This window comes from Ixodes scapularis, unplaced genomic scaffold, assembly GCF_016920785.2.
Source record: "Ixodes scapularis isolate PalLabHiFi unplaced genomic scaffold, ASM1692078v2 PGA_scaffold5__190_contigs__length_132052651, whole genome shotgun sequence".
NCBI classification, from domain to species: Eukaryota; Metazoa; Arthropoda; class Arachnida; order Ixodida; family Ixodidae; genus Ixodes; species Ixodes scapularis.
This window is the reverse complement of record NW_024609880.1, coordinates 90,324,050-90,338,922: the sequence shown is the minus strand read 5'-3', so window position 1 is coordinate 90,338,922 and position 14,873 is coordinate 90,324,050. Positions and strand designations below refer to the sequence as shown.

Below are 14,873 nucleotides of genomic sequence, written 5' to 3'. Positions count from 1 at the left end.
GATGAACTGATTTTCCAACTACTTCCTCCTCAGCTTTCCTTTCAGTTCATAAGCAAAGTGACAAATCGCGTGGTCGTATTTCACTGGAACCGAATGTTTACCCAGTAGTCTGAGAGTCGGCAAGGACAACGCCCTCAATAAAATTCACGCTTCACATTTTCGCTACTGCTGACAACCACAATTGTGTGAACGCGAGAGACACATGCAAAGACTCAGTTTCGTGCTGCGATTTGTTTTCAAGTGTCTCTAATTTCAGGGCTACACTACCATCTGCTTCTAAGTGCTGCACGGGACTCGTGCGCTGGTAGCTTGACGCCAGTTATGGAACTAACCCAAACACGTCAAGGGGTTTTAGTGGGGTTAGCCCTCCCACAAACTGATGCTGCGCAATTAATTTTCTCAAGTTCAAAATAGACAGCACTCTCCGTTGATGGCGGATTCACATGACAGGCTGATTCGCAGACGGATTGATCATATCCGCGTTTCTTGCGTCTCCCAAGCACATCCACACGAAGGAGCAGACGCACAAACGACAGCCAGGACGGACTGATAGTCCTCGCGGCCCCACTGTGCCGCGAAACTCTCACATTGCACGATCGCACTGTAGCACCATTCTCCAAGATCTAAATTGACATTTCCTGCTTTGGAAAAGAACTCTGCGCCGCTGTTACGTGCATGCGAAACATAACACCGTTATGGGCTTAGCCCGACGCGCCACTAGCTTTACTAATAAAAGGCGTGACAGAGACATAAGCATAATCCTGCTCGAGGAGGCTTCGGCGTAGAGGCGATGAAGTCAATGGTTCGCAAAGGGGCATTTGGAGATGCTTTCCCGCGCTCTGCGATCGCGCCTTCAGTACACTAAAGTCACAAGAAAGATCTTCCTGGATAAAATGTTGAATAAGATGCTCGACAAATTAAAATTGCGTCTTGAGGTATTTTGACCATATAAAGATTCGAGAATTCTTAAAGGCGGACAATGTGAATATTACACTCAGTATGATGGATATTTTTGAAGGCGCTGAGTCATATGCAGCTTTCACAAGCCATATGCCTAACGTAACGAGCGCGTCAGAGCCTGGAGACGGCCACAGCTGCCGTGACGTCAAAGTGAATCGAACTGCAGGGACATGAGTGGTGTAATTAAATTTTTTCTCTCTCCCAAAATGAATGGAACGCCTTCTTTTCTTCTCAACTAGCCAATTGAAGTAAGTCTTCACATAACTAAAAAAATTTAAAAGCCATTTTTATTCCACCTGGGCATTTTCTCACTTTTGATTGCTTTGAGCATCTGAGCAATTATTTTTGTTGAGGTATAAATACTGGAACCCACTGTAGTAGCAGCACATCTGAAAATATTATTTCAGGCTTTATCTCAAAATGTATTTGCTGTCGCTTCTCGTTATTTTCTGTCTTTCAATTTGTAGTTACTCTCAAGATACAGGTGAGGCAACCCCACTACCAGAGGATGACCCGAAAAACTTTCCATGTCAAAATGCAACAAAGGTTCGTTATTCACTATTACTTTCTGACATAAAATATTCAAGATCATGCTTAATCACCAATAGTAGTAACATTTTGTATTTATTACCTTCCTATGCTTCCGAGCAGACGACACTCACAGCCTGAGCAGGCTGTGAGTGTAGCCATTAAGCTCACCCCTGTAGAGCCGCAGGTCCTAAGAGGGTCACTGTAACGCCTTTTGATATAGATACCCACACTGACGGTGCTGACAAGGCAGGAGGGGTTGAAGTTGGAACGACGATAGTCTGTGGTGGAAGAAATTGGAAACCTTTTTTGTAGAAGGAACAGACACAGAAAGGGACGTCTTAAACTCAGGAAACTGGTTTATTTCTCAACCATCCTATATATACCCACGAAGCCCTTCCCAACCACACACTACGCAGAAATCTCCTTTGTTGAAAACAGTTCCACATGGAGAGAACGCACATGACACCAAAGAGGTCAAGCGCACGCACATACATGAAATATTCAAGACCATGCTTAATCACCAATAGCAGTAACAGTTTTTATTTATTACCTTCCTATCCTTCTGAGCAGGCGACACTCACACCCTGAGGTCTTAGGTGTTATAGGACATGACGAGCTATCACCAGCTTGCCTGCACACTCACTGTCATTTCAAGGATAGTTTGTTGTTACTACACCGGTTTTATCCGGTCGTTTGCAACTACGTCATTACGGCCGTTGAATGATGTCCTTTGTGAACGTCTTGGCTTGGCGATCAACTACTCGAAACGGTTATTCGTAGGCCGGTACCAGTGACCGACGAATCTTTTTGTGTCGCAAGAAAACATGAGAGCACGTCTCGAGGTCTTTGCTAACTAAGGACGGCTCCGTTCAGGTGGAAGAACAGGCCAGAGGAGACGAAAAGTTCGTCGAGAACGTAGATGTAGCCATTGGGGTCTTTTTGAATTGGGGGAAGGCGAAGAAAATAAGTGGCCAGGTAGAAACAGTGGTAAACCATAGACTAACTCGGCTGGAAAAAAGCCAAGACCTCCCTTGGTCGCCGGGTGAAAGCCTAGGAGAACGATGGAAATGTGGTGGGCCCAATGTTTTGGAGGATTGTAGATGGCGAGAGCGGCTTTCAACTGGCGGTGAAGCTGTTCCACCATGCCGTTGGTCGACTGATTATGGGCGGTGACGTGGATATGTCGGATGTCGGACGCCCAAGATGGGGATGAAAGTGGAAACAGGGTCGGTTGTGATTGCTTTAACCTGTCGGTGCTGACCGCAGCAGGGTAGCTGAAACTGGGCAGCCACTTGTCGATGAAGGCTGCGGCGACTGTCTCTGTTGCCATGTCAGGGACAGTCGCCGTCAGGCAATCTCGTGAATCTGTCCACACACGTCAGCAAATTCTGGGCTACCCGTGATAATGAAAGGGACCCATTAGATCGATGTGGACGTGTGTGAACCTGGAGTCTGGTGGGCGAAAATGTCACAGGGGGTGATTGTGTGCCGCGTGATACCGACGCATCTGCATTGAATGCACGTTCGCGCCCAGCGATGGACGTCCATGTTGATTATCGACTAGAAGAATTAAGCAGTTCTTAACTCCTGTGATGCTGGGATACCATGGTTGCACTTTCCTTAGAGATGATAAAAAAGAGCGAGATGAAACGCTAGTGGTTCGAATGGGCGTGACACGCAGTTGAAGTTTCGCAGCTAGTCGTTACCGGAGAAAAGTGTGAGGGAACGTTGGCGAACTTCAGCGATCCAGGAGAGGCGCGCAAGCGTTGCAGCTCAGGAACGTCACCCTTCGCGGTTGCCAGCTCTTTTTGGTCCACTGGATCTGTTAATGAAATAGCACCGACGAAATATAGTGCATTCACAGCAGTGTTTTCCTAGCCGCTGACATGACGGAGAACCAAGGTTTCCTCTGGTATGAAACCGAGGTTCCGGATCTCACGTGATTTGTTAATTGTCGCTGCGGTTCCGTTGGAATGCGAGCGTCATGAGCTTATGGTATCTAAGAACATTCAAATTCTTTCCCTCGAGGAAGTGGCTGAGGTCTTTGATGGCAAGGTACACAGCCAAAAGTTCGCGGGCAATGGTACTGTGCCTTTGTTTTGGATTCTTCAGTTTGTGCGAGAAAATTTGATTGGCTGCCAGCCATTGACGTTCTGATGAAGAACAACACCGAGAGCTTCTATTGACGCGTCGCCGACGAGTCGCAGTTCTGTGTCCGTAATCAGATGAAGGAGCACTGCAGAGTCAGCTGGCGACTTTTTCGCTAAAGAACCAGACGCTGCATTTTTGGTTTACTGAAGAGGCGCAAAATATTATTGCTTGGTGGCCAGTAGATCCGTCAATTGTTTCATCAGTCGTGCACAACTCGGTAAGAAAGAGCGAGCGAATTTGGAAGCCCCAAAAAATTATGCAATTTTTTAGAAATGTTGAGTGTGGAAAGTCTCTGATAGCTGTAACTTTCGTATCTAAGGGCTTGATGAGTTGCGGTGTTGCCAGATGCCCAGGGAATTCAATGGTCGTCAGGACGAAGGGGCATTTCTTTGGCTGACAACCAACCCATAGTCGTCGACCCGGGCGAAAGGAGTGCTCAGGTGTTATTGGTGCTAGGTTTCCCACGTGCAGGAGACCAAAAGATCGTCAGGATAACCAGGATCGTGTCCGTGTATGTCGACACAAACCTACCAGGACAGCTACCGCTATTTATAAGCGACGGCGGCAAGCACATAACCAGTATGGCTTCCGCCGTCGCTCGTAGATGGCTATAACCTTTCCAGCTATAATCGAAGAATGGATAGCTTGGTGCCGTTGGTGGGTATTCATCGCAGGAAAGAGCGCGAAAAACAGACGACGGCGAAGAAGAAGCACGCAGTGTATCGTATACAGCTCCGCTAGTCTTCCTTCTTCAAGAGAGTGGAAAGGATGAACGTTTTTTTTTATTCACACCATGCCATTTAGTCTAGTGTCTTTCCAACGGAAGAACCATATTTAACTAGATAATTGTAATATGGTAGACAGGAGTTTAAAATACTTTATCAAAATTGAAATGTGTCAATCTTAATGATGAAAAGAGGAGACTGTGTTCTGCGTATGCACGCTTGTATATCTATCCCTGCACTTACTTATTCTGATAATTCATTTTGACCATTAGGGACTTGCTAAATTTAGTTACATTTGATGACACGTAAGTTCGCTAACAGATGCGACGTTTTTTTTTTTTCTTACACTCTTCTGCAGCGTCTCGATCAATCTCACTGTAGCCACCCCTATAAACACAACTCTCTGTGCAAAAACTGCCTGTTTTTAAAAGATCCACGAAACGTTATTTTTCGATAGGAAGTGAACTCAAAGTCGTCTTGGTGCTGCTCAGGGTGCGAATAAATATCATACTGACTCGACAAAAAACGCCAGGAGCACCTCTTTCAGGGAAAGGTGCACGTCTTGACTCTTACTTGCGTTATGATTCTGCATACCATGTTCTTTAGAGGTTGTGCGCTAGAGCTGAGAGGGCTCTAAATAGGTAATTACTAACAATGTACTTAGGTTAATCGTTCACCTCGCGGGGGAAAATCGCACGCAGCTTGCTGGAAACAGATGTTCATAATGACGCACGCTTATAGTGCCAAAGAGAAAACATGCAATAGTAAATAAAAAAAAAAAGCATCGTGCATTGGCTTTCAGATAGCCAATTAAAATAGGTTCTGTCTTAACGAAATATAACGTTTGAGGTTTTGTGAATTTTGTTCACTTCCAATAGGCTTCAGCACCTCAGTTACTGTTTTTACTTGAAGTATAAATACTGCGATACCTTATCGTTCAATAAAAACGTGAAAAGTCGTTTCAGAATGAATCTGACAGTTATTTCAAATTAGTTTTTGGGGTTTCTTGCCTTTATATTAGCGTTTACTTTGAAGATTACGCGGAAACCACTACCGTTTCCCCCTGCCAGAAGATGATCCAAAAAACTACTCTAATCAAAATACAGCAACTGGATATTTTTGACAATTCTATTCGTCTTCTCGCTAGTGGCACAGTAGAGATATCATAAAGAAAAATAGATTTTTCCGCGAGATGTTAAGCTGAATAATACCTCGAAATAAATTTCTAATGAGAGTAACGCAAAAAAAAAAACTTGTTATTCAACGGCATCTCCAACTGAAGAACATAGTCTCCTGTTATCACTTAGTGCGTTACAGCCGAACCTATATTTTCTTTCAGGAGTGTAATATATATACTGTCATAAACGCGCTCTAATATATTGCCTCAGGTAATTAATTTTAAATTAGAGACAAAACGGATGTTTTTATACATTTAAAATGTTACATTAGGAAAGAACGTGTTTTAATTTCTGCCGAGCCTAAAAACCGAATACAGAAAAGCTGCTTTCGTGACACTGCAAGTGAATAAAAATGTTTGCGCTTTTGTCGTTGATATCTGAATGAATGTTTAACCTATTTCTTGTTATACATAATATTTCTTTTTGTGTAGTTGCTTCTTTTTCATTGGAAATTTATAAAATTTGAATTTACATTTTTTGACTTTCATATGGGTTATTTTTTCTAGACGTGTCGTGTTTTAGTCGGTCAGGAATAAACAATGGGAAAACGCGTGTTTCCATGTATAACTGCGTTGTGTCAATGTTTTATTTCGTCTCCCGGAGCGCAAAATGTAGGATTCGAGCAGTGGGTGGTTGCTCTCCTGTGAGACATTTGGCGTGTCATTCACAAGTTCAACTTCTTTCTGGAAACAAGACAGTTATTACGACCTGAATGTGCGTGGTTTATTGAACCTTTAATCCTAAGTGAAATCCAGCAGGGGTCCTAATTTACACGGCAGGACCAACCGGAAACAAGTGACAAGGACAGCTGTCGTCTACTGCGATTGTATAGCGGTGAGAGCTGGAGAATCGCAGCTGACTGCAATGTCCGGGTCCTTCCGTCCCGCTTGGTCCCCTAGTGTAGATTTTGGCCCCAAATATTTGAATAACAGAAAAAAATACTGCAGAATTACGCAGATAGTAACCCAAAGAATTAGACAGTGTTCGACATCGCGTTTTGAGCACACCGCTTACGTGTATTTTTTTAGGAACCTACCCTAAAAACACAATAGTGTAGATAATGCGAAAAGAAACGCGCGACATACAGGTTTGTATTTTTAGAATATCTGAAAGAGAAGCACTGTTAAATCAGTTCGACCTCTGTCTTGAATATATAGCTGCTTGTTGGTGCGATTGCAGATAGAAATCAAATAATATTGGCATGAATGTGTCCTCGCTATTAGCTGAAAAACCGAAGTTTTTTTTTTCTTTTCGGTAGCTTTAGTTAGTATCAGATAAGTTATGCTCTCAGTGTCATGATTAATTTTCAGTCATATATGTGTAGAAGTTTGATATAGGATGTTGCTGGTATATTTTAGATTGTTGAATTACCTGGAAGACACTGGGTCAAGAAACGAACATACTCAGTGACGACGAAAATGGGAGCACCGACATGTGAATATGCACAAATCCAGAGCAAGGTGAAGGAAAATGAATACACCTTAGAACTGGGCGCTAAATTTGGATCTAAGTAAGCAATATTTCTTTATTTTTGTTTCATGCTATTTAACAATACGCCGAGACATTCCCCAAAAGATTTCGCATTAGAAAGCGTCAAGTGAAAATAATAGTATAACAAATCAACGAGAAAAAACAATATATCGGACTTGCATATATCTTTAGGTGTAAATAGATGAGAAGAAATCACTCAATATTCTTGTAACCGGAAAAAAGAAATTGATAGTGAGGCAGTTATGGATGCAACTCTCTGAAAGATTGTTTCATAACTGAATAGACCTTTTTCAAATGCGCGTGCCATCTAGTAGCTGCTGCGTCAAGTATGGGAGCCCGCCATTGTTTGGGCAGGCACTCTGAGCTTGCATTAGGCACGAGGGTTGCATTAATGTTCGGAGAGAACTCGGATCTAACCCCACGCCTCGTGCCCAAGGTATGGCAAACGCCACTGTTGCTTGGTGGACTTTTAAAAAAAAAGAGTCTATTTTGAGCGGTAAAAATTAGTAAACCTTGCAACTGAAAATGCCTGTAATCTTGTAAATATATCTACATTATAATATGATCGTGCGGAAAGTACTGGTATAATAAAATTGGGATACAGTTGCAGTTTTTGAAGCAAGCAAAAACGCGATAGACTTCTAGAGCGAAAGTTGTTTTTGCTCAATCTGCTTTTTAAGACATAATGCTGATACTCTCATTTCTATCAAAATTTAGACGAGCTTGAGTATGCTGACAAAAACTGAGAGACACGAAACACGTTGAGCTCTCATACACATAAAGTGTGTGGTTTTGCCTTGCACACATCTGCGCCACACTCATCCAACAGGTACAACAGGCGCTACCCACACACTTCGTGTGTTTGGTAGCTTAACACGTTCTATATGTGTCGATCTTTGCAGCATAATCAAGCTAATATAATGCTTTTGTAACGCAGTCAGTATTTTAAGTGTTACTACGGGATTGTTTTCAAAAAGCTCGAGGCTTCCGTATTTTATTCGAAATGTTCTTTTTTTCTATAACAGGAGGGTTTCAAATCAGCAAACATTGTTTTTGGAAACCACTGGCAAACACCCAGCCCCGAACGTGCTCAATTTTACCAGACAAAGTGGTATGGTTGATTTCTTATAAATTTAACTGTAATTAATTATTGTGTGGTGAAGATCACAGATTATTTAGGAAGGCAACTCACGAAAATACTCTGCGAGAGTTTAATGGTCATTTTGCCGCTACATAATTAGAGCAAGTGGCTGTGAATATCATAAAAAGATTTCAAGAATCCATAGTATAGTACAATCATTAAATTATTGAAGCCAATATCAATACATTGGACAAGTTATTCACAAACTACTAATTAAATCAAACTCACCTATGTATGAACATGAATTGTTACAGGACAAGCATTTGAACATTGCAAGGATGGCGAGTCTACCACGGTGGTTTCTTTTGAAATCTAACACGCGTGTCGCATTGGTTATTGTCGCGGATGGAACAGCTGCTTGGCGAGCGTAAATCGAAAATAAAGGTTTATTTGGCGAAAGTTTGCCGGAAACAAAGAAAAATGAGCGTCGAAACAGAAACAGCGAACGTCACAGCGTCGGCGTCACAGCTGGCTGGAGCGAGACCTGCTAGAGAGAGAGCCGGCAAGATTAGGCTCGGCTCCTTTTCTACTGCGCTCGGTATCTTGGATATTCGACCTAGAATATTTGAGGGTGTGCTAGGACGAGACTGACTCGGCAATGTCATGGTTGCCTCACTAGCATTTATGCTAAAAGTAAGACGATACTCGAATCTTCTGGAAGTACGGAGAAGCGTTTCTTCTTGGTCTTCCAGCCGGTAATATTTTTATTTGCCCCAATAAAATTTATTCTAGCCAAAAATTTCGTAATAAACAAAATCGCACCTTAAAATGTGGTAGAAAATACATTTTTCTCCACAAACATTCTGAAGTGGAGCACGGTGAAACGCTAGATTACTGCTGCTGGATTTTTGTATACTGTTATTCTGTCTGTTGTGATAATTAGAAAAAACTGAAAACACACCGCGTAATTTTTTTTTCTTCTGAACTAATCTGCTTTGTCATTTTTAATCCTAGAAATTAAATAATGTAAAACATCGCATCTTTGATGTTTTGGTGACCTTCTTGGTTTCTTTTGTCTTAGGGCTCCCCAATGACACATCCTGCTTACTTAATACTATATTGTATGCCCTTACAGAAAAAATTCAAAAAGATAAGTTAGGAAATTGAAAAAATTATAAAGTGAGCAACTTATTTTACTATTTTTTTTCGATTTCCTAACTTCTCCTTATTAATTTTTCCTTTTTTCTTTCTTTCTTTTCTTTTCTTTTTTGAACACGAAGAGTTTCGGAGCTGCTGCTGTGTCCGCGTGCCTTCAGTCACCCCTGAAGAAGAAACCGCGTTGGTTTTGAAACGTCGGGTTGCTTTTAAATTTTTGGTTGGAGATACATTTTCAGACTTCGCATTTGTTGCGTAAAAAGAGGGAAAGCAGGTTTATATAAAAAAAGGACATCCGTCATATTTTTACTAGAACAATTACTGGGTGTTTTCGTTTTTGATTATTTACAACAACCGACATAACTGGTTTCAAAAATCAAGCAACCAAACTGTATTATTTCTACTTTGCTCCACTTCAAAATTTCTACGGAGAAAAATAATGTATCTAGACAATTTAAAATAATGTATTGGCTCCTTACGGAAATGGGGCTATGATATAAATATATTTTTATTATAATCAAGATACCCCCATTAGGTATGGCAATAATAATTATATAAATCAAATACACATGCTTAGATTATTCTTGGGCTTTGATAATTTTATCCCAGCAAGTAGCTCAGAAAAGTACCGAATTGCTTTGACGTGGTAACAGCACACGAGCGTCTATATACCGCAATATTTACAACCCTTTTTACTGCGCAGAGGTCGGGTTTACCTTCAGACATATTTTAGATTCCGAGCCTATCTTAGTTTTTAGTATCTCAAAACGTTTAAACCTGGAAATCTTTTATACACCTAATAAAAAGAAGGGTCCTGTTATTTTAAACACTGACAGGACAAGTTCTGTTCGCCGTCGAGTAGAATAACTAAGTTCATGGTGCTTTCAACTAACTACACAATTTTATACGAGACACCTTTTTACATTTTCAATAAATATTAAGGTTACTACTAAGCAAACACTGATAAAAGTGTAAAAATATATATTAAAAGGTTGCCTACGGCGAAGCCCTGATTTGAGCACTTCCATGTGGGAAGAATACGTGTACTTTGCCGATGGTTTTATAAGGATTTCCTTTCATTGAGGTATTCTCTACTATCAAATGTCTCTCTTACACTTTACCAACTTTATTCTTTGTTACACAACGAAAAAAAGCGGTCATAATAAAAATAATCACGTGCTTTTCCAGCTGATGGAAGACTGGGACATCCGCTACTCTACTCTGATTACGAGAAATGCTCTATTGTAAGAATTACGAAAAAGGACTCGAGCGGTAGGTTCATGCTTCTCTCTAGCAGAAAAAGTGCTATGGACTTACTGCGAAATGTAGAGGTTGCGTGTTGGTTTATTTTGTTCACTCCACTCAATTAGATACATAATCTTGTTTGAGTCGAATCAAGTTATATACTTTATAAAAATAATTCCCAATTATACAAAACATAGAAATTATCGAGAGAGATAGAGAGTGTACATGCGTAGTAGTAATAGCAAGTTTTCGATGCCTACACTCAAAATAATTGTTGCAGTAAAATTTTGCTCATGATATTGTTATTGTAGCTTTCCTAGAACGGTAAGTGTCATACGGTTGGCAAGCTTAGTGGAGGGTTCAATTTCACAAAAACAAACTCGTGTCGGTCATTTGTGGTCCCGTATCGGTAAGAACTATTTCTTGATTCTCTGTCGTTCTCATAATGTTTTCCCTCAGCTCTTAATCTTTGAAACTATCCACGAATTATTATATCTCTTTTATACGACCAAGGAGGCACCAAGGAACCTAAAAAAATTTGGGTGCTTGATATGTTTTGAAACATGAAAACGAACGCTAAAAGAGACGTATATAAAAATAAAATATTGCTTTATAAAATAAAATATTCAAATCTAAACGTTACAAGAGCCAATACGAATTAATCAAACATGTCTTGTAAAGGATTCCGAACTTAACATATGTATTTTAAATTTTGCGTGGACCGTAAAGATAACAAATATTTTACTAAAATGACATCGGTGACATTTAGTGAATCAGCAGAGTGCAGCATCGCTTTCAAAACCTTGGCTTATAAGGTCACAAAACACAAGCTGAGCCAGTCTGCCAGGACTCTACAAAGCAATTATGTATGCGGGTTGCAAAGCATCATCCGTGGAGCTTCAAGAAAAATAACTAGCTAGTTAGACTCGACTTAAATCAGCCAAACATGACTAAGCCGCCAGGTACGCCAAAGTGCTAAGAAGGTTTTTTGTTTCTTTTATTTTTTATGGCATTATGTTTAGATATTGCTGGGTTCTCTTTTATAAATGCTTTCTAAGCATGATTAGTTACTTCGAATTTTTTACTTTTAAGCAGAGCTTTAGGCACACGAAAAGTTTTTAGCTTCAACTTCATGTTACATAAAAAAATTTTTAATTAATTCTGGGAACATAAGAATACGTGGAGATGGAAAACTTCTTTTGAAATTTGTATATAATTTTATGAATAAAATTGACATAAGAAATCCTGCACATGAAAACTAGCGTATTTCTCCATATATAAAGATATTTCACATTTGCACTTCGAATTCCTTTGACTTTATTAGATGTTGATTTGAACAATTAATATAAAAGCGTTCCGGTGATTTATTTCAATCCTTTTGAGATAATGTGAAAACATATCTATGATAATTTTAAAATTTCCGAGCAACAGGTTTACATTCTTCGGGTCTGTTCTTCATGTGTTCGATCCGTAACCGCTCTTTATACGCTTTGTACTAAGGATTCATCTCAACCGAATCTCGATCGATATTTCTGAAAGCATATTTCAGAAATATCGAAATTAACAATATATCATTGAGCATCGTACGTGAAATAGTTTTAACGCTACATGCCAACGGCAATGTTATTTCCAGTTTGTTTTTAAATGTGTAATAGCGTTAAATTTTTATGTAAAAGCTCGCGGATGTTTTTGATTTTTGTGTGTGTGTTTTTGTTGAGTGCAGAATTTTGCCATTCAAAACGTGCTACACTGCAGCTGTACATTGGGGGGCCTGGGACGAGTCAAGTTGTTTGTACACAGATTTCGCTTCGCTTGTCTCCCCAAATATTGTGTTTGTTTGGAAAATGAGAAAAACCTATTATTATTACCATATAAAATATATTGCATAAAATAAGAAACGGCAAAGTTTCTGACCGACCGTTAATTTTTTCAGAGTATCGTTGCGACATGCTGCTATTGGACGAGGCTGCCAAAAATGACCCACCTACTGAGTGCGAGAAAAGGTTTACAACGTATTGCACAGGTACTCCAGTTGAAGTCTACAGTAGTGATTGTGAAGCAACAGGAGCAGAAGCTGTGTGAAGTCGCACATGAAGATTATAGAAACATTTCTGTAGTGCAGTATCTCTTTGAATAAAATGGCATACTCTACATATTGCATTTGTCTCATAAAGTTAGTGTCAACACGTGACACTCTCGCCTAGTAGTAATATCTGAGCTATGCACGTTCTATGGCCCATATATAGTTTACCCGTAACATAATTCGCGGCCATTCCGGTATTTTATGTGCCGCGAGCTTTCGGTTCACATTGTTAATAGGGAGTATTCGTAGATCGCTTTCGCTTTCGTTCAGGGCACCCGCTAGGGTGCCCTGAACTCTATAGTCAAGGCCATCGGAGCGCAGGCGCAGTAGCGGCTTCTTCGTTGCGGAAGGCTTGGCGGAGGTGGAAACGCGGTCTAAGAAAACTCCCTAATAACACACGCGCTCGAGTCGCTGCGCTCTTACTCTCGGAAAAAAGAGTATTTTTACACCCCTTGTACCATATAAGACACCCAAAACTTCAGTTCGACGTACAGCGCACTGACGTCGAACCGACCTGGTACTGACTTTCACCAGCGGCTTGATAGCCGAGTGGTACAACTTAATAAATTAAAATGTGCGTATTACCGACTAAACATTTTTTTCCTTTGGTTTAATTGCAAAATTTTAATTTTTTTTTTTAATATTTGATACGCATTTTAGCTGTTTAATAGGTTATATGGCAACATTATCAAGCCCCTCCTAAAAGTTGGGGCCGCATGTTCGACGTCAGTGCGCTGTACGTCGAACTGAAGTTTTGGGGTGCATTATATGGGACAAAAGGGTGTAATACGACACCCTTTTTACGGCTCCTGTTGTTCGCTATCCTGTCGCGGCGCTCTCGTGTCGTTTGCTCTGCCACTGGCGATCTCGTGTCGCTTGCTCTGTCGTCGGCGCTCTCATGTCGTGCGCTGTCGTGGCGTCCTCCTGTGTGGGATAGAGGGTGTTGGGGGGGGGGGGGGGGGAGGGTGGAGGAGTGTATGGATCTCTGCTCCTCCCAAACATAGTGAAATATAAGGTGGGTGTGTTCCCTCGCGCTCATGTTCTGCTACGCCGGCCAGGGTCAGAAACGCATAACAGGTGGAAGGGCATAAAGGAAAGCAGGAACAAAGAATTTGAGAAATATCCCACTTGTCGTGTCATAAATCAAGTCCGAGAAGAAGAGCATCCTACCGGTTGTGTTAAACCCAAGTTTGTTACATTCTATTTTGTGTATGCCTTGGGTGGCGTACCGCGATCCGGAAAAATGTTTATATTTCGATAAATAAAACCTACCTACGCTAGCTTCCCTACATCCTCGTTCGTTTTTTTTTTTTTTTCATATTTGGTATAAAATTTTGCACTGTGTAACAATGGTTTTTGTAACAATACCTTTTACTTGCTCCCGCCATTAACCGAAACCCGAAAAACCGATGGAACTATTTGTAGTATATAAAAAAAAAAAGAGATGCGTGCAGGAATTTGAAATGAAGACCTCGGTGTTATTACTGCAGGGGTAAGAGTTCACTACACCAAGGGAAAGCGTCAATCCTTGGTTAACCAATATGGAAAGTAAACTTTGAAGTTTCGCGACGTGTTGCCCTATTCTCTCAATTTTTGCGCGGCAGAGTAAGGGTAGTCGTGTTTGCCAGACTCAAGTCACACTGGTATTCTAATTAAACAAGAAAACAATTCATTTATAATATATGGTTAGCACAGTTAATAAAAAACATATGGAGCTATTAGGTAATCCCTTAGCGAAAAACCGGGGCTCTTAGAGTATACTTTAGTTGCACTTCCAGAAGTATGCTTGTTGCTCTAAATTGGCCGGTTTTTAGTATACTTCTGACGCACTTCAAAGTAGCATTTCGCCATACTTTTAGTATACTTCTAAGCATACCTGTAAGAGGCATTTTAGTATACTTCTTACGCACTTCAAAAGTAACATTTCGCTATACTTTTAGGATACTTCTAAGCATGCCTGTAAGAGGCATTTTAGTACACTTCTTACGCACTTCAGAAGTAGCATTTCGCCATCCTTTTAGGATACTTCTTCTAGTACACTTCTGAGCAGAATTTTAGTATGCTTTTATGCAGGCCTTTAGTACTATAAATTGTACCCCGGATTAAATTTGGAAGCAGGCTTTCAAATATAATCGGGGGTACACTTAATAGAACTTTTAAAGCATTTCACCAATTTATTCCTGACCAATTCCAGATAAGAAAAGTAGAAAATTATATTGATTTAGCAATTGCAGTGGTTTGCAGTTATCGAAACTGAAATGCATTATGTTACA

General features: G+C 40.5%; 1 protein-coding gene across 1 annotated transcript; it reads left to right on the top strand.

Annotated features, from left to right (window-relative positions):
* Positions 1 to 1,380: 1,380 nt before the first annotated feature.
* LOC8053895 lies at positions 1,381 to 12,599 on the top strand. Its single transcript, XM_040214977.1, has 5 exons — positions 1,381 to 1,506; positions 6,904 to 7,055; positions 8,062 to 8,147; positions 10,461 to 10,544; positions 12,451 to 12,599. The coding sequence occupies exons 1-5, from the start codon at positions 1,381 to 1,383 to the stop codon at positions 12,597 to 12,599; spliced, it is 597 nt and encodes a 198-aa protein (XP_040070911.1).
* Positions 12,600 to 14,873: the final 2,274 nt, after the last annotated feature.

Coding starts and splice junctions, on each gene's coding strand:
- LOC8053895 (XM_040214977.1), top strand. CDS start 1,381: ATGTATTTGCTGTCGCTTCTCGTTATTTTCTGTCTTTCAATTTGTAGT. Junction 8,148..10,460: donor CAATTTTACCAGACAAAGTG/GTATGGTTGATT, acceptor GTGCTTTTCCAG/CTGATGGAAGACTGGGACAT. Junction 10,545..12,450: donor TACGAAAAAGGACTCGAGCG/GTAGGTTCATGC, acceptor TAATTTTTTCAG/AGTATCGTTGCGACATGCTG.